This window comes from Orbicella faveolata, unplaced genomic scaffold (assembly GCF_042242905.1).
Source record: "Orbicella faveolata isolate gen_17 unplaced genomic scaffold, um_ofav_v1 contig_13, whole genome shotgun sequence".
Classification (NCBI taxonomy): domain Eukaryota; kingdom Metazoa; phylum Cnidaria; class Anthozoa; order Scleractinia; family Merulinidae; genus Orbicella; species Orbicella faveolata.
Genome location: NW_028301540.1, coordinates 1602194 through 1623040, shown reverse-complemented (window position 1 = coordinate 1623040; position 20847 = coordinate 1602194). Strand labels below are relative to the sequence as shown.

The 20847-nt window shown below is 36.9% G+C and overlaps 1 protein-coding gene and 1 pseudogene across 2 annotated transcripts; one reads left to right on the top strand and one right to left on the bottom strand.

Annotated features, from left to right (window-relative positions):
• Positions 1-458: 458 nt before the first annotated feature.
• Positions 459-20846, bottom strand: LOC110047825 (tyrosine-protein phosphatase non-receptor type 4-like). Of its 2 annotated transcripts, XM_089283990.1 has the most exons (35): positions 20473-20846; positions 18087-18194; positions 17886-17928; positions 17391-17469; positions 16995-17039; positions 16677-16729; positions 16109-16185; positions 15826-15872; positions 15645-15732; positions 14963-15051; positions 14767-14830; positions 14234-14331; positions 14030-14098; positions 13332-13400; positions 13152-13189; positions 12577-12688; positions 12180-12273; positions 11558-11632; positions 10585-10625; positions 10302-10344; positions 10109-10165; positions 9645-9731; positions 8971-9040; positions 8127-8302; positions 7039-7074; positions 6535-6625; positions 6277-6341; positions 5729-5812; positions 5591-5653; positions 5298-5429; positions 4959-5013; positions 2787-2880; positions 2351-2486; positions 2190-2235; positions 459-1820 (listed from the first exon to the last, which is right to left on the bottom strand). In XM_089283990.1, the coding sequence occupies exons 1-35, from the start codon at positions 20626-20628 to the stop codon at positions 1798-1800; spliced, it is 2703 nt and encodes a 900-aa protein (XP_089140116.1). In that variant the 5' UTR covers positions 20629-20846; the 3' UTR covers positions 459-1797. The 2 variants fall into 2 exon arrangements, with proteins under 2 accessions (XP_089140116.1, XP_089140115.1); XM_089283989.1 differs by lacking the exon at positions 11558-11632.
• Positions 3384-4607, top strand: LOC110047811 (F-box only protein 36 pseudogene; annotated as a pseudogene).
• Position 20847: the final 1 nt, after the last annotated feature.

The window sequence follows — 20847 nt, the reverse complement described above, 5'->3', positions numbered from 1 at the left end:
TGTTTTCCGCAAATCTTCGTTGGTACATTTACACTGAAACCTGTAGCCTCGATAAACTTATTACGATGAAACAACAGACTACGGCTCTTTCCTCTACCCCCTCCCCTGAGTTAAATTTTATCGTCACGGCGCCCACACAATAAAATTAGTTTACCTCCTTTTGGAAAATGTGTTTTTCTCATGCAAAGATTTTCGGATTTTTGAGAACACCAAAATGGCCGCCGAAAAAACGCCCCGTACAAGGGTCCACGACCGCACACAATCTTTTGTTTAGAGCTTAAATACTATGCCTAAAATTCGTAACCAAAACTTTTCTATGATTTAGTTCCACCTCGATCCCAGGCTCTCTCTCCTTTGCTGGATCGCATCGAAGTATTGTGTCTTGTGCATTCTCCCCAGTTAACTAAGGACAGACTGAATAAAATCAGATAAACGAAGGCAATAAATACTCCGAAAAATAAAACACGCTAAAATGTCATTAATGACAACTCTCCAATTCTAGTCATCATTACAAGTGTCTTCAAATTATGACGTCACTTACTGACGCAATCACGTGACTGCTTTAACAAAACATATCTAACAACTATTTGCACAGCACATTACGAAAATGGCTTACTCAGGTTGGATGCCTAAGGGGAGGAACATTTGACTTTTGAGCGGGATGATGCTTTTGAAAAAAATATATATATCCTGCAAGCATACCTGTACCAAAATAAACCACTGCTGAAAAACAAATTCACGCACGCTCAGTGAGCCGATTAAAATAAAAAAAAAAAAAACGTTTCACACGAAGAAAACAAAAGACAAAAAAATTCCTAGTGCATGAAAGTGTTATAAAAACGTTCCTGGCTATGCCAAATCTCCCACTCTTCCCCCTCAAAAGTCAATTGGTCCACCACTAACACTGTAATAATCAAACTAAAAAGGTTCAAATAGCATAAGAAGTTTCGAGGTTCCTCATCAAGTCCGTTTGATAAATAGCCTTTCTAAACAGACGTATATATTATTCTTATTTTGTAAGCTCTGGCATGTGCATGTTGGTTTACAATCGAAACGCAAATATAGGTCTGGGCGGTCGAGAAAAAAATTTACATGCACTCGCTTAGTAGACGTTTGGCGTATGCGATTGGGAAAACCACATAGACAGATAAGCATTGATAATAAAAACTTATGACGAATGAAAACGGTACACTCACTTGTCTTGTTGTCATCTAATGACTGATTCTTTGACAAGCTCATTTTGCCTTAATTTTTAGATAAAACTCTTTAAAATCCCTCACCATTTTATCCAAACTGTGAACTTTCCGTTTGAAAAGCGACCAATATCGGTCAGTTAGCTTTGAGCACTTATACATGTTTTGTTGCTTATACACTGCTACAAAACTTAGCACATTAATAAACGGTAATCAAAAGCGACTGACCATTCTTTAAACAGAATAAAGTCACTCTCTGCGACAAGTGTACACTAATATTAGGACGATATGAATCACGTAATGCATAAATAAAATGCTACTCTGTGAAAATGAAGAAAACTTGCCACTCTGACCACATCGCACTTATCTTTCTTGGGAATGTTTGTGGACTATCAAGAAATCTTATCACATTGTCATGTATTCCTCTTGCTATCGAAAACGCCAGGCACCGACGCTGACGAACTGTGCTTGATTCAAGCTCGACCGAGTCCTTCACTGTCAGGCTTAAACAGAGCCGTTTCTAAACATTCCATCACGTTTAACCAGTTTTCCAGCTTTAAGCTTTAACTGAAACTCAGGGACATCCTATTCTGGTGGTCGGCGTTTACAGTGGTTTTACCATCTCATCTAAAAAAAAAAAAACAAGAAAATTTCTGAAGTCAGTAAAACTGGCAAACGCAAAGCATAGCGGCATGCGACACGTCCAGTCCTCTCACTGTCAGTTATCAGGGTGCAGGTAATTGGTACAGGTATCATAACTGTTACCACAGGTTTAAAAACCGTTATAAACTTCTGGTAATATGTAGAGTGTTGGTTAAAAAATGAACGGATTCAAAATTGGAGCCCTATTTTTTTTTTTCAGATATCATCATCTGGAATAGTACTCATTAATGACAACAAATATCTAAAATTTTGGGTTGTTTCGCATCTCCCGTACCGACTTGAGTCAAATATCAAGGAAGAATGTTAAAAGAAAATTGCAAAACCTACACTCACCATCATATGCCCTCAATAGAGCTTCCAGAACAAATATAAACTGTCCCTAAAGAGAAGAAATAATTAAACAGTCAGCTACTTCTAAGAAACAGGAAAAGTGAACCACAGACTAAAACATCAAAAGCGAACTTCATGTAACTGTTATCAAATTGTCCACTTACCGGAGTTTGTATGAGAGAACATCGTTGGTCTCTCATTTTCCGAACAATTTCTAATGGAAATACAGGTTCAGCTCCTTCAATCATGTTGAATGCCGTTTCCATGAAAATCAAAACGCCTGTGCGACCAACACCAGCGCTTCAAGAAAAAAAGAGAGAGAAAGAAAAGAGAAAGAAAATCAAACTTAATCCTGCGACAGTTCTTTGCACGTCACGAAACTTGCTGAACCTGGCAGCTGGTCACTAAAGGGTATTTTTCGGAAGGAATCGACGACAGGAGATAAAAATCTGTTGAACCAGATTTCACGAATCGGGCCAATTTTATCAAGATTTTTTGTCCCGATAAGTTCATCCGATGAATCATCAGAAATATTAAAATCTACTGATGTAAAATAGTTTCTCAGTAGCTGCTCCAAGACTTTGATGTTACTTTTCCTACCTGCAATGTAACACGGTTGGAGTATTTGTTCCTTCACGGTAATGGCGAACAATATGAATAAACTCGAGAAAATCCGTCGAGTCGTCTGGGACATCTGTGCATGAATACAAAAACAGTATAAAAATAAAGCTACGTCAACTTTCACAACACCAAACAGTTATTTTTATTTAACATCCAGGTATTTAAAAACAGGAGATATATACATAAAGAGATTCAATTTAATACCTTATGAAAAAAAATTCAGTCGAAACAAAGAACAAACCGCTGTATGTAAAACAACAGATAACTTGTCATAAATTTCGCCGCAAGTTTATTCTGTCAACAAAACGAAAGCTTTAATTTTAAACGAACTAATGAGACAACTTATTACCGATGCCAGAAAAAAAAGAAAACAAAAACTGTCAACACTAGCTTCATATTGAAAACTGAAATCGCCTTTCATCACATAATTAAGTTGGATCTTTTTTTTTTTCAACTATTGGCGAAAAGCTGCGTGAAATCAGATAAATGTCATTTGAAGACTAAGATAAAATGTCGACATGTTTGACCAGGTGGCTAGCTGTTAAATACTCCTTTTTAAAACAAAAAATATTAAACCCGGTTCAGATAATTAGCCTGTTATTAGAAAGAGAAAACGAAACGAGGTAAAGGTAAAAGCAATAACGTGTTTTAAACTAGATTCGCTCTTATAGTGAAGAAGTTTGCATTTGCCACGCAAGACAAAAGACAACGTGTAATTGGTCAGAATTTCCCGCGCAAAACACACAACCGCAACAAAGCAACTACATCGCTTCGCTGCTTTCAATGTTTTCTAACATTTCAAGTTTGGAAGCAGAATGTGACTTTGGTTTAACAATCTTTTTGATGTAACAAGCCGCCACAGTTATAAAAAAATGGACACCGTTAAAGTTTTCATAGAAAAAGTCGGCCAAGCGCCTTCGCCAAGCAAAGATTTCCATCAGCTCGTGGTGAATGAAAACGAAGTGATATGGCGAACATGGCGGATTGCTTTACGAGGAGATCAAAGAGGACTGCCGCCAAGCACAAGAAAAGTGCCTTGGGATGATTTTGATGACGATACACTTCTTCAGGGCGATATAAGCTGTGTTTTTGGCGAGGAAACGCTCAAACATGTTCATGCGGTTGTGTGTGGAGACTGGTTGATTCGCTTACCGTCTCGTGTTATTGTACACATCGCATCTTTTCTTGATCTAATCGACATAGTCCATCTGGGAGCTGTTTGCAAGTTTACAAGAAAGATTTGTGCAAGCGACCTACTCTGGGAAAAGTTATTTCTGGCTTACTGCGACACTGTCACCGATGAAATTAAGATTTTGGCAAGGCAACATGGTTGGAGAAAAGTGTTCTTCACAAACAAGCTGGATCTGCGAGTAAAATTGCGCAGAATGAAGATCAAATGAACAGTAAAGTGAGCTAACTACTTCAGAGACATTTTGGTGTCGGAGACCTTTGACATCGTTTCAAATTTGTTCTTGAGATCGGATATTACGCAGATTACTTGCCATTATTTAGATATCACGAATTCAGCATTTTCTACGTAAAATTACTAGGCAACTATCATATCTATATTTGATCTGTTTGCATTTTACACATAAATACCGTTCAATATTGCGTTTCTCATTGAGTGAAAAACATTTAAAATTACTATATTCAATGAAAACAAAGATCTTTTAGAAAACCTTAAAGCTTCTAGTATTTAAACATCCAAACAACTTTCTGAAATTCTGCGAAATTTATATTTCTATTTTAATCTTCAAAATCATTTTCCGTTGTTAATAAATTCTTTATCTTTTGACCCCAGTTGCTTCAAAGCCAATTATTTTTGACCCGCAGTTTCCATTACATTTGCAGTTGATATAAACATAAGTATCAATTTCTCATAACTTCGAAGTTTGTTAGTCCTAGGTCAGGGCCAGCCTGATTTGATTGCGCGTATCCTCCAAAGAAACTTAAAAACAAAGGGACCGAAGAGAAATACATATTTCGACTTCAGCAGACTTCATTTACAATATTTGTTTGCTCATTTCAGTGTCCCCATGTAATTAGCATAGCCGTGCAGAGCTAAACACTTCCACACGATAAAAATGTGATGTGTTAGGATAAAGGGTCGGTTAGCTACACGGGAAGGGAGGGAGGGTTAACCCTACTCACCGTGGTCCGGCCAGGCAATGTATTGTAACTGGACAACAACTCGGCTTCGCAAGCTCTGAAAATTCAAACAGTACACATGAATCAGTAAGTATGGCAAGGACTACGTCACGTGGAGTAAATAAGTAAATACTTATTTTACTTTAGCTTTTCCTTTTCGTTTCGTCCGGAACATTTCGAGCGGATCCGGAAAAAGCCGATGGCCTTAGACGAGTCACTGCGAAACTAAACGAGCGACAGGAGAGAGAACCTGGGATCAAGGTTGCATGAGCAGCAGGACCTGTACGCCCAGCAACACTGACCGGAAGTAAATGTTCTGTTTTCAAGTCATTCATCAAGTACCTTGGAGTCGGTGACGTACATTTCCCTGTAGATGTACGACGGTGAGAAGTCGCGAATTTTCGTGCAGATAATTTCCAGGTCTCCAAACGTAAGAGTTTCTTCTCCTTCTGGCCAATACTGATGACATTTTACCTAAAAATTATAAAACAAAAATTCAGAACTAGGGTTAGTTTTATTTGACCCAAATAGACCACATTAATTTCACGAACTGTGAGCAAAGGCTGCAACAAGATTGCATCCGACTCCGACTCAAGGTAAAAGCTAAATAAGAGCGACAAAAATGTCCAACTTACCCGGCCTCGTTCTACTGTGGTGGTAAGCATGATAACCAGGGAAGCTTCTTGTTCCCAAACCATCTGCGAAGAAACAAACAAAATTAGAAGGTCATAAAACCATTAAATATTTAACTACGTCGATTGTATGAAAATTACCTGCCAGAAATCACCACATGTCTTTTCTAGTGGACCCTGGGCTGCAATATATCTGTTAATGACTCCTCTTGCAGGAACGTCCATCTGAAATGAGTCAATATATGGCGATTGGCTAATGAAAACATCACTTCTATATATCGTTTCATATAATAAATAAATAACTGAGATACTACGCGCACGCTCATTGGTCCATAGGTATGTTTAGATAAGAGTATATAAACACGGTTGTGACGTTTAAGATTCGCGCGTATTTTGAGAAATATTTTATATGAGGAATAGAAAGTACTTTTTCCGTGCTTACATAGCCTCATCTACACTTAGGGGATTGGGGGATATGGGGACTGGGAGAATATTCGAAAGTTATGCAACCCTCGACTGCGTCTCGAGTTTGCATGGCTGTCTCGAATTCTCCGAGCCCCCGTTGTCTCTAGATGAGGTTATGTAAACACGGAAAAAGTGAATTGCTTAAATATATACACCTTTTAATTCGGTCGGTCGTTAAGACATTGGAAACATTAAGCCATGTGATCGAGTCACGTGCTACTTACACTAACGTAGTTTGCATTGATGTAATCATTCTTTCCTTTGTACAACTTAACACGTGAGTCGTCATCTGTAAACAAAAACAAAGTGTTAACATATTCTTTTTTTCATCCGTACACAGGCGACGAAAACATAACAAATCACCAACAGGCGAGCAAGTTCTTGATGAACTTCAAATTCTCAGAACCGTCATAAGAAGAAATGTACAGCTTTTAATAAGAGAATTTCTATTTGAAGATTGAGACTCAAGGTTTTATTCTTACAGGGTAAAATATCTCTGTATCTGTTTCTTGGCAGGTTTTCGGGTTTCCTTGCTTCTTCCATGGACATGCCTGGCTTTTTTCTATACAATTCCTGCAAATTGATAATCAGTTTAATTTTTTAAATCACGAGAAAAAGAAACGTCTCATCAAGATATAACACATATAGAAAGGCCAGAGAGGAGCAGGCCATGGTCCAGTGGTGAGATCACTCGCCTCCCACCAATGTGGCCCGGGTTTGATTCCGGCCCGGTGCCATAGGTGGGCTGCGTTTGTTGTTGGTTCTCGCCTTGCTACGAGGGTTTTTCTCCGGGTTCACCGGTTTTCCTTCCTCCACAAAAACCAACATCTCCAAATTCCAATTCGACCAGAACCAGCATGAAAACCAGCTAAGGCTGACGTGGCTTACTCTTCGTATGTTTCTCCGCATTCCAAATATATGATATTTCATATATTCACTTGTATTCTCTAAATATCGCAATTTATTTATTTTATCAGATTGTTTACCTGGAAGTACACAAGCAGATCGCCACTTTCAAGATTCTGCAATAAATAAATAAATAAATAAATAAATGAAATATCGTAAGATAAATTTGTGACCAAACAGTCAAAATCTTGTCACCGGTTCAGGTACATACAACAACAAAATCATCCCTTTCACTAATTTATCACCTGCCAAGTTTTGGACCTGGCGAACCTTAGCGAGACGATTTCACAGCGACAGATAACAGGTTTTGGCGGGAAAAACTAAAAAGCTGCGAGAAATGCCGAATTTTTGGGCGGGAAAAAGCGCGAGGCTGAGAAGCTGAATGAATTTGTGCGGCATCTAACTGTATGTAAACTCTGAAGTTGTACAAATGAATTTCTCATATTTATTCTTCACTCCACCGTGTCCTAGATTAGTATTTTTGCTATTTCCAGGTCTTGCAGTCTCTGAAGCAGTATGCCTAGATGGCGGGAAAAATCACGCAGGCCACAAGAGGTGTCGATGTAACGAACAAGGCACAATGTGGCACGAAAATGTCCAGTTTACTGATTGGCTGTAACAGGACACGTGTTCCCTCGTGACTGACCCTTCCCTCATGGATCATTTAACAAATTGACGTCAGTTTTTATGCGTCTGTCTTCTTATTGATGATACATTGCGTCATAATATTGTCAAAGTGGCTGTGGAACCACGAGCCACAGGCCCGTGATTCCGCAGTAAATTTTGACAATGTTATGACGAAATTTATCATCGATAAGAGGACAGGCGCATAAAAAACTGACGTCAATTTGTTTTTTACAATAACAAGACCCCAAAATGGTCAAATGCCGGGAATAAATGAGGGGAAAAGACGCCGTAAACTTGCCGTAAACAAAGATAGGTGAATTTTATTCAAAACGGCGCGAACATTGTCAATAGCTTTTCTCGCTTTTTGATTGGATACTTAAAAATGTCCATAAAATCTCATTGGTTAAAAAGTTGGCAGTTTGACAGCTGAAAGTTGGACTTGAAAACTTGCACAAATTAAAATTTTATCCGTCTGTACCCTTATTGATGATAAAAATGAGCCAATCAGCGCGCGAGAAATTAGACAGTTATTGTAAAATACCTCTCTGAGTTGCTCAATGGAAACTCGAAGAGCTTCGGTGTCCTTTGCGACTTCTTTCTCTTTGATGTGCTTGGCAATTATCCGTTCTTGTTCGTGTCTTTGTTCAGCTGCGCTAAACTGCTCTGGGCTTACAACATGAACTGGCGACTCAGCATCCCGTGAAGATGGGGTGAAAACTGAGGTACACAATTGAGAAATTGAAAAATCGATATCAAACTAAGTAGCATCAGCAGTAGCATGTAAGTAGCATCTGTAATCGTATTATATTGTAATATAGTATATAATATAGTATATCGTAGTATATCGTAAGGAGAACTGATAAATAATCGAACTGTATCGTAGAGTAAGTTATGCAAGTTGTAGTATTGGAAGTAGCATTTGTAATCGTATCGTATTGTAAATAGTGTAAGTAGTGTAAGAAGTGGTAAGTAATCACATTGTATAACATGTTTTGTTAGTACTGTAGGGGAGTTTAGTAATTGTATTACTGTTGTAAATTGTGTAAGTAGCCGTACCACTGTTGAATGAACTAGTGTGAATCACAATTAAAATGTTTAAAAAACTTTAAAAAAAAAAAAGATTTCAAACGCTGCAATATTAAGTTGGTTATGTCAGTGAACGAGCGAGAGGACATAATTCAAAACTATTCAAATGAAAACATTTCATGCAAATGGTATCACTTTCAATCCGACAGAAATTTTGTGGCGAGTTTAAGAAACGTTTGATCTCTTTTCTTTGTCAGGCTTTATGAAAACGAAACTGTTTTCACCGGAATGTGCGACAGAACTGGCTGTATAAGCTAACGTTGAAAAGAGATATACAAAGACGTAACACCTCTCCTCACCGTTGGGTCTTATCGTCATGATAAGCAGTCTCCGGTTGGATTTACTGATCGTTCTGATGAGATCCACAATCTGAAAATAAAGCAAAACACTTCAGTATATATATGAAATCATGGCATTACAGAACTTACTATCCCAGAAGCCGTTGTGTGTAGTGAAGATCTTTTCGGTAGTCGTGTATTAAACCGTCCATTCACAAATAAAGACGAGATATGTGTCACCGCTTACACAGACTAACACATCAATAGGCCCTTTGCACGATCCGGTCGTTACACAGTGGGACTTCCAAAACAACGGAACTCGCATCAGTCCAGCCCGACTTTCCTTTGTTTTGAAAGTCCCACTGTGGGCCTATTTAATCTCAAGTTGTAACTCACAAACAACACTCCGAGCAATGCTGTGAGATATCAGCAAAATGCCGTGGAATAAGAGGTGGGGACCGAGAAAAATAGAAAATATATTCTTCGATTGGCTCTCTTTGCTCGTTTTCCCGACCCCACCCCGTCGTGCTTCGCATTCGCGCTCGCTTTTTCCTTCGCGTGTGTTGAAAAATAGAGAGGCTGTGAAAAGTCTCTTCGGAACTGCCGTTGAAAAAGTAAATAGTTAACAGCAGGGAGAATTTACATTTTGATCCCGGAGATAAAAGAGACGGAATGAATCATAACAAACACAGTACTTCCTGATGTGGTAGCTCCTTGACTATCCTGCCATTTATGTGGACAATTTCGTCTCCCTCTTGTAGTTGCGGCATACACATATCCGCCTAGAGATGAAGAGCTCGTCATTAGGAAAATAAACAACTTACAATCAATCAAAAGACTGTGTGATAAAACAGAACACAACAACAACAAAAACAACAACAAAAACAACAACACGCATGGTGTGTGTGGACTCCGGCATGTGTATATGCTGTGAAAATCAGTTCAAAGTTTTCCAATCGCATAGTTATCAGTTTTATTAACATAAATGTTTATGGTAGTAATTACTATAATATTGAGCTGAATCAGAAGTTTTTAACGCTATTATAAACTTTCGATGGAACTCAAGAATCTTTATGGACTCTTTGTAGATGCAGGAACAATTATAATATTGATGCAATATTACAATATTGCTTGAGTGTTCGCAAGATAAAAGACTTACCGGCATTCCCCGAGCGATCTTTGACACAATAACCGGCAAGTTGATATCTGCACCTCCCTAAAAAGACACAGCCGTTATCTTAAACTGGCAGTATAATAAAGTAAATATCTTTCACGGCTGTAAAATATTCTGCGTCTTACAAACTTGACAACATGCATCGTTGCAGAAAGGTTGCGGGAAAATATTCAGTTACCTGCACGTTAAATCCAAACCGTCCCTGCTCATCAGGTTCCATTCTGGAAGAAAAATTGTAACCATGATTACAAAAACGTCAATGGTCTACTGTAAAAAAACTCAACTGAAAGCGGCAATCTGCAAGATTTATCAAGAAAAGGAAAATTAACTGAAGGCTGGAAAGATATTGTTCTCAACGGGAACAAACGAAGTGCACCCAACGTTAAACCAAATCAACGTTTAATGTTCAGTTGAAAAAAACTTCTAGAACAAAACGTTCCTCTCAACAATAATTGTTTTACCTTACAGTCATAAGACCTTCTTGATTAGCAGAACCATTTCTCTGTAGAAAAAGTTAGTAAACACAATTGAAAGTGGCACGAAATAATGCAATAGTCAGCTTCACCACAAAAATTCATAAACCATGTAATGCATGCCTTCGCAGCAATAAAAAAGTTACATGTGAGGTACTGATTTCTAACGCTTAACCGATATGTTATCCTTGATATCCTGGAGTCATCGAAGGTTATCTTCAAATTAATCGTCTGCCCGGTCTCTAATACAAATTTTTCCCCGGTACATATCCCCCCTGGGGGCTCAAGGCATTCAGTCAAGCACGCCGTCATCAAAATAATAGGGAATCAAGATAACACAGAGGTAACAATACAGAAGAAACCAAAAAAAATAAAGGTGGCCAAGACTGGGAAGTTTTAAAAGGGTTATGAAAGTGTTAATACTGAAGTATTTTTAAATGTTCTCGAAGAGGAACTTGAAAAGTTGTGGTTTCCATAACAGGAAGAATGGCTATTTAAACAACAGCTCCCCTAGCTACGATCACATCCTTCTGGGGAAATGAGTGAACAAGAGAAAAGAGAGACATAAGGAAGTTTTCCTCCTCGCGCGACGGGCATTTTAATTATCCGAGCCACAAGAAAAGATAGCTGCATGTACAAAACAGCTTGATTGACTAAAATGACTGGAAAAAAAAATTACAGGCGTTTCTCAAGCTAGGAATATACTTCACCAGAGAGCAAATTGTTCACAGGTGTGCACGAAGCAGTAGGTTAAGATAGTGTATGGAAAACAAACAATGACAATAAGTATACAACGCATGAAAAGAAAACAACGTCGTGTAGAATTGAGCCAAAAAGGAAAAGGCGAACCCAAGGCAAAGCGAAGAAAAAAAAAATCAAGAAATGGCCACGATTTTAAGATAGCATGGGTGCACGATGTATCAAAGTCGATAGAGGGGGAAGCTTCTTCTCCAATACATACCGACCGTGACCTGCAGCCAGCTGTATCTTCCTCCATATCAGAAGTAAATGAGTCGTTCGAAGAAATACTTTTTCGCTAAGTCAGAGAGAAAGACAAGGAGAGAGAGAGAGAGAGAAAGATAGCAGAACAGTACAGTATATATAAGAGGTGTTCAGACGTAGAGAACAGTACAAAATATATAGAAGAGGTGTTCAGAAGTTCTACAGTCTTTACTCCGCTAGATGTAAGTCAGAATTAAAACCTGTGCGTCATAGTCAACAATCACAAGAAACAAATGAAAACACGTGACGCACACGAAAAAGCGCGCTTTCCTTTTCTAAGACTGCATAGACCACAGCAGCTACACAACACTGAATTGGGGGGTCAGTGGTATCAGAGAAGTAACGCTAGATATACATGAAATTAGCACACATGGGCTAAATACATTGACCCTTAAATAAAGTTATGAAATAGACTAAGAGGTTAATTATGGCAAAAAGTCATCTTCTGAAAGTATCTCAACTACTTTTGACACTTATTGTTGCGCTAAGTTGATTTATAAACATACCTCACTTTGTCTTGACATAACACTTCAGACAGGTAATCTTAAGCAAACAGTACAAGGTACAGTTATTCCCCTCACCTGTAATTCTGGCGTGAGGGCGGGTTTTAGTCGGCTCATGTGCGCATCGTCAGCCATTCCAAGGCTCTTGCTTCTAACTAACGAGTGATTCATTCTAATGAGGTAAGATTAAAAACAGCAATTAGCTTATTGGTGCTATGTACTTTGTGAAAAAAATACCATTGCTAATATTTCCTTGTCCCTGGTCAGTTCTAAGATGCATCTGCTTGAAGTGAAGTGTTAGCAAAAGTACAGTGTGGACCTTATTGGGGACACGACATCAAAATTACCAACTTGACAACTTATTTTTGTCAGAGCTAGAGATTATCTAGAAACTCAGGAAGTGCCCATGACTGGCCACACTATACACCCTTGGAAATAAACTAAAGAATAACACAAAAAGAGACACAATGCTTACTTGTCAAAGTTTGAGGGCATAGAGGATGAATAATTAAGACCAGTTGACTTGTCATTGAACACCACATCGTCCTTGTCAAACACATGATCAAGATCGATTCGCCGCCGAGAACCTGTGAACAAAATAACAAGTTCATACAGTAAAGTGCGAGACACATTTGCAGTGGATTTAGTTCCACAGTCATGTTATTTGTGTTATTCACAGCACATTTTACACAATCTGGATAAAGGATCTTTTTATAGCTTTTAGTATAATTCTGTACAGATAATTAATTTAGTTAAATTATTTGATTAGTTAAGTAAACATGGCTCGATGGAAGAGCATGTTAATATGAACTGATACTGTGTATACACAGTAAATAAAGGTTACCTACATGTACCTACCTACAATGTATTTCAGGTAGTGGGTGAAATAGTCAGTTAGTACGTGGTTATGTCATGATGCATTTATTTGCAGTGACATCAATGTATACATTTTGTCCAACTAACATACATGTAAAGCATGAATATTGTTCACTAAACTTGTTGATTAGGTTTTAAGGCTAACAACGTTATATCAAAATAAAGTCATCTCACCATCATCATTCCTTCTTGAGTATCGTCTGCTAAGAGTCCTGCAAGATAAATAAAAGTACAGTTACTGTATACCTCAGAGTTAACATTTTTTTTTTTGTATTTTTTACATCACATGAAATTATGGCAAATTTCAGCAAAGCCCCCTCAAGGTGTCAGTAAACTATAGAATTGCTGTTGTACCTTACAATCCTTGGTTCTGTTCTTGGCTGTCGTCGTCCTTCTTCTATTGCCTGATATTCTGTTTTACCCCTGTGATAAAGAGAAATAATAATATTTAAAAAAAGAAAAAAGAAAAAAATTTCACTGGTAACCACATTTATCATTGTTCAAGACATCTTCAGATAAACTAGTGTTGTAACAAACACCTGGGGTGGATACAGGATTTTAGAGAAGGGGGTTCGAGATGTGAACTGCCCAAGCCGCTTCCCTGTAGGGGGTCCTGGGGCTTCCTTCCCCACAAAATGTTTGAAATTGAGGTCCTTTCAATTAAGGAGGTTTGACCAAAATAATACCCTGAACCGCCCCCCCCCCCCCCCCCCAGATCTGCCCCAGAACACATGCTATCATCATGAGTTTGCTGCATATTAGGACAAATTAAAGTGATTCTAAAAAATATATATTCATTGCAACTAAGCACCAAGTCTTTTGTACACAAAACGTCCCTGACCAGATATCAACCAGTAATATCAGGATGAAAATATGACATGAATTTATTTAGTTTTTGCCACTTTCTGTTTAGACATGCCAACAGACTGCCAGATGTTTCACTTTCCACACCAACACCTTGTGTATGCATAACTCACTATAACTCAGCCCTTTCATAGCTTCTGTTATGCTTGTGTTATTGCATGTTATAGTGCACTGTGAGTAGACATTACCTGTATCTGTATTTAGAGCCAATCCTAACCAATGTACTTTTGCTGTTGCTTGGTTTGGGGAAATGAGTCCTTAATCAAGACAAATATAACATATAAATATTACAAGAAGTGAAATTAATAGAGGGTATTAAAAATTTGATTTCCTAGTAAAAAAAAATAACCAAAATACTGAAATATCTTGACACATGTCGCTTTAAAACTAACCTGTAGAATGTGTGATACTCTACACATGTTTTCCAAAGTGTTTTACATGCTCTGTAAGTTGGCATGTGGAAACCAATGACATTGTCGGTCCATTCATTCTGAAAAAAAATCACTTATAAAATATACAAGCCAATATTAACGTTAAAAGTCGACATTTCAGCGTCATTGTGACACCATTCTCAAGGCAAAGTGAAGATTTGATTTCTATACAGTCTCTACAAATTAGAATGGTGTCATGATGACGCTGAAACGTCGTCTTTTAAGGTTAATATTCACCTGCTTATGTTTTAAGAAATCGGTATTGATCAAGACTATAAAATATAAATTCATTTACTTATTTATTTATTCATTATATATATTCATTACTATACATTTATAAAAGATATATATAAGTGTGACCAAGATAATTGCAACAAAAGCAATCAAAACCATGGATTTATACAGTCTGAAGTAAATTAGAGATATTTTCTGTAGTCTATTGGGAACGGTACATTGTTTAAATAACGGTTCTTTTTAGTACAAAGAATTCTTACCCAGTCAGGTCTAATCTGAACAAAAAATCTTTTCCTTTTGAAGCAAACTTTGACAACTTTTGACCTGCAAATTAAGAACCAAGACTGAATTACTTTTGTGGGGCAATGAATCATTGAACATAAAGTTTGATACAACTGCATGATTTTTGAGCCACACACAGTGGTTGTTCTTAAGATGCAAAAAATATTTACATACCATGGAAAGAAGTTTATTTTACATCTGTTGTGGTAGACAGTCAAACCAAGCGGGGAAATTCCAATATGCAGATCAAGACCATCATGGTCCTGAAATGGAAACAAAACAATTGTCTAAATTCTTCAGCATACATTTTCTACAAATCTGACACTGATCAGTGGCAGAGGAGGCAGAAGGAAACAGTCTGTGATATAAAGGCTCTACACCACAGAAGGTCAATCAGACCTGGAATCCATGACGCATAAAGAAATGAGGCCCACCACATGCACAGGTGGTGTTGTGGCTTGCAGGGAGCCTTGTTGTAGCGAAGGAAGAGTGTGATCCTGTTTCACACACAAATTAATAACAAAATTCAATAAATAATAAATAATAACAAAATTCGAGTATCACATGTACTTTCAGCTACTGTTGACAATGGCTTTTAATAAATTTGCACGCGTAATAATGTCTTTTAGTTGCTTTTGTACATGCGTCACACGCTAATTTTCCAGTTCCCTCTTTGCGTGACATGTATAAACCCTTTGCCACCCTCATAATACATGTACATGTAGGTCCACAGCCAAACTGAGATGACAAGCTTAAGTGGTAGATGACCTATGAATCCACCCCCCCCCCCCCCCCACCTGGCTGCCACCCCCTAGGATACTGAGGATTAAGTCATTCACTGTCAAGTAAGTCGCACCTTAGCAAAGTGAAGGTCCACACCATACAAATCCAAGTTTTTTGCTACTTCAAGGAAATTGAATTCAGCATCTGCTGGACTTTGGCCACTGTAAAATGACATTAATTTCAGGTTGTTTCCATATGACTAACATTTAGGATTTACTCAGGTATAACAAAATAATTATCATAAATTTTGTTACCCGTGATGCTTATGAAATTCTGATGCCCTTTCTTCAAAATCCTCCGACTAAAAGAAAACAGATGTTTACAGTCATGATTAATTTAAAATATGCACAGTTAGAAAATGCTTTGATAATAAAATTATGATATTTTTGGGCGAGACTGGCAATTCCCAACATGTAGTGAAGGCACTGGGAATTGTCAATTTTCAGTCTTGGAACCACAGACTGTAACAAATACCCGAAACACAACAATGTAACTATGAGCAGGAAAAGCTTCAAAATATGAAGAAACAGTTCAGACCTGATCAGGTATAAATCGAAACTCTGACACATAAGAGCAATCAACCATGATCTTAGGATCAAAGTCTCCAAGTTCACCTGTAAATAAACAACAAAAACTTTATTCAGTTGCACAAAACATCATATTTGGATTGAATTCTGTCTCTGATAATAAAACTGACCACAGTTAAATTAGAGGCAGATGTAAACAATTATGTGCTACATAATGTATCAGCTTCCCTAGATTGAATAAAAACTAAGATTTTATGTGACAAGATGCGTTTTTTCCATCTGTAGTAGACTGTTCTTCTCTCCTATTGATAAAGTTTATTTGACTTTTTTTTTCATATTTCAAAGCATGAAAAATTGCTTTGCAGGCATAATATCAAAATTCTGAAAGGCATGACTAGGCATCAGTGAGACTCATTCAATGAATATACAATTTAGGCTTGTTCAGGCATACAGCTGTATAGGAAGGGACCTGTCAATTGGCACAACTTAAATTACATATAGTTCTGCTCACATTTTGTAGGTGAACAATAGAGAAAATGGCTGACAAGAAAAACACTGCAGGAGCAACTTTTTCTTACCCTGAAGCACATAAGAAGCTAACTCTGCTGCTGTGTCATAAAGGCATGGCAACCTGCAGCAAATGCACAATGTTTTATTATGCATTTGAATTTTAATAAAAATAATAATAACAATTTAAATTATAATAATAATAATTATAATAAATTATAATAATAATAATAATATAATACTGACTTGTGTAGAAAACAATAAAATAAAATAACTACATGTAAGTAAATGTAAACCATAGTATAATACTAAATTTCAAAGTGCACCTCTGCTAAAGCTGTAATTGTTAAATTGTAATTAAAGTAACTTTAAAGGGACTTAACATTTACCTTCCAGTCAATAGGTCTCGTTTTATTTGAAGATAAAACTGATATCTGAAATTTTTAAGTAATAATAGCAGCAGTTAATGTTTGTTATAATTAAAATATATATCAATATACTTGAAAGCAGAAGTTCTGTTGCACTTTTAAATAATTCAAAAGTGCAACATGACTTCCTATTATTATTAACATGACTTCCTATTATTAAAATAATCAAGTCTGATCAACAGTGTTGATCGGATTTTCAAGTCATGTGACTATGAAACTGGATGTTGAATATAGAAAAGAAAATGGAAAAGAAAACAAAATGGAAGAAACATTTGCCATATGCATTATGGTTTCTAATATTATACATGCTAATTAATTAATAATGAAATAAATACTTTTTATTAATAGTATGCTTACCTTGTGATATCCTCAGAAAGTTTAGAGGGATCTGATGCAAAAAATCTCACTCTAAAATAAAATATGTAGGGTGGACCACCTACGTATTGTAAAACATAAAGATGCAATAGTCATTATAAGTATTTGTAAAATAACTAACAAAAGATACCTGTACTCCAGGCATTCTTATTGGTCGATAGGTGTGTTTAGATGAGAGTATATTAACACGGTTGTGACAGTACAGATTTGCGTCTATATTTGAGAAATATTTTATAAAAGCAATAGTCAGCAGCTGAGAGTACTTTTTCCATGTACTTACATAGCCTCCCTTGTCTAAACACTTGAGAGGCTGGGAGAGTTCTTAAAAGTGCAGCAAATCCGAGGTGTAGTCGACAGTTTGCATAACTATCTAAAATATATTTAATTTTGTTTAAATATGTTTATAAAAATAATGTATTTAATGTGTGATCGAATTATTAATAGTATAATTGGAGTCATTGATTAACTGCTACATACGTTTGAGTTGTTTCCTGATCTGCTTTTCAGAATTGAGCCATTGCTGTTTAAAAGGAAAAAAAAAAACAGAAAGGCAATAAATGGCAATATTGTAAATTCAAAACTTATGCAAAATTTCATTGTTTCTAAAAAGTACAGCAAAATAGTAACACTTTTATCAAATTAAGAGGGTAATCAAAATAAATATTGCATAATACTAACCAAGTTATCAGGAGAGTCTGCAACATATTGAAGACCAAAGAAATGTTTCTCCAGTAAGTCAAGATGCTTGAAGACAGCTTCTAACAATACTTCACCCTTGGAGTGTTTCTACAAAGAAACACACACATTACTAAAGTGACATGTTACTTCAAATAAATAAATTTAAGAAAAAAAGCAAAAACAAAAACAAAAAAAACAAAAAACAAAAAACAGCAACAATAACAACAACAATAACGATCACTCCTCAGTGGAATTTAAAGGGTTAAGGGATTACTTAGATATCACATGGCTATATGGGAGAATCAACTTTATGCTGAAACATTACATGTACTTATCAAGGGGACTTAGTTTAGTTTTCAACCACACCGCTGGGAGCCATGCCAAGCTGAACCACACAGCCTGACCTTTATTAACATAAGAACATAATTGTCTTACAATGACACAAAAAAGTGGCTAGAGAATAATTTCACCTCAACTTAACACATTCTACAAGTACTTCACGGGTGGGTGGTGGGGCATGTCAGGCAATGGCGGATGGCAAAACAAAAACTGAGACCATGTGTGAGAAAAATGTTTTCTGCTTCTTTCATTCCTCAGCCAACGGAAAACCACACTTTAGACTAGTGCCCTAGGCTGGATGAATATCTATTACAGGTAGATGTGATTCCTAACTTCGCAGTACATGTACCCTGATTGGGTAACATACTGATACATGTACAGTGTAGTACAGTAACACTCTAGCATGCAGTTTTCATTCACGTCTAATCAATCCCCAGTCCACAATATGGAGAAGAAATATTTTGAATGTGCAGCAATCATCAGTCATTTTGGATTTGTGCTTGAGGAAGACTCAAGCAGGGAAATCACCTGATTATTGTGACTTAAACACTTTCGAAAAGCTCAATTTTCCAAATGTTTTCTGGCCTGAATTTTCAATTTCTTCAGCTTAGTGTGGACAGGTCCCAAATTCATTGTTAAATGCAACATTAATATTCTTGATTACCTTAAACCTTGAAATATAAAACATCAATTGCCTTTTTTTACGAATGTCACGCATGTGTGAGGAAAGATTTATATGTAAAACAGTTGATGAAGTGTGTCCGAAAAAGATGTTTATTTATTAAATAATGTTTGTTATAATAAGTTTATGTAGCCAAAAATATATTGATAAACAGAACACATTGCCTTCACCCAAATAAGAGTGGTCATCAAATAAATTGCAAACCCCCTTGAATAAAAATTTTTGTTCAGATTTTAAATATTTATAATTTGTAGGATTTTTCTCATTAAAATACATTTTCCCAAATAAAGAATGATGTAATATGAAGATTCATCTGCGTGGAAGAAAATTTTAATAACATTTTGATTTAGTACAAAACTCAGAATTTTCAATAACTAGTAATTAACCAATTTTACTGAAATCCATGCTCGCAAGAAATGTCTGCAACATGACACCAAAATAACGTAATGTCGGCTACGTGAAATCGGAAGCGAGAAAATCGTGTCAATACGTTCACGGGGTGGACAAACACATTGAAATGAATGCCCAAAAGTCAAATTACAAATCAGAATTTAATTTCCCTCGAAACGACCACTTTTTATCTCTTACTTCAAACAAAGACCAAAAGGCAAAGTCAAGGTGTGAAAATATGCGACATTGCTCCTGACAGCTTCATTGTCAAAAGCATTCTCGGACTTCCTTCACTTCTCAAGATTTTTTAATAGATAAGTAAAATTAAAAATACCAGAGCAGTACTGAAGCCTTTCCAAGCGTCATTTAAAGTTAGATGTTTTTCGAGGACTATGTAACTTTTCCCTAATTCTTGTGTTTACTTTATAAACACATTTAACTCGATCAAAATCTCTTTAATTCCATGAGATGTTTGACAAAACCGGATTGCTTTGGTGGTTTTCCCCCGCGTCATGGCTAGAATCACTTATTGTACATGGGGAGATTTCCGGCTAAGAGCAATCTCTGACAAGCAAATCAAAGACTTTCCAAATATACCAACGAGATGTTGTTCAACGGCGATAATAATAATGTTTTATTCGCACGCTGGGTTTCAAAAAGCACCCTTCTAAATAGAGTTAATTGGAATCATGACCTAAAATTAGCGCACAATTTCAAAACAGAAACCTGTCCTATTTTGCACGTAAAGAATTTAATTGTTTCGTTAATAAGTTGTGAAGATATCCTGAAACAAGGGCGTGTAGCAGGTAAATAACGAATTTATTACCCATACTAAACTTGGCTTAGCGGCTGCTTAGCTGGAGAGCACTATCATCGATACAAGGTCTCCAAACGAACTCACAATCACAGCTAACGACACAACAGAATATCTCCATCGAATTCTCAGCTACTTAACAGTAAATACCATTTACTTACGTCAATATCAATGACAAATTCTGAATCATCTAAAAGTTCCACCACACAGCGGATTTTGTTGGGAGTCGTATTCCCGCTTCGCGCTAGTTCCGAGCCTCGCACGCTATAGATTCCGCTTTGAGAACCAAGCGATGTGGGACGAAATCTTCGTGACATTGAGGCGTACGATGAACCAAACCCTCTCACATAAGTCACAGTTGTCTATCCTTTAGAAGAAAGGCAATCGATCTTGAAAATGATAAACGAACTGGCTGATATCTTCGTTTGTATTTTGTTGGTAGAAATTTGTAATCATCAGCGACAGTCATCATCAGCAGTGTCAGCAGTTGTAAATCATTCTACGTCACGTGGTTCTGTAAAGGATGATTGCGGGCG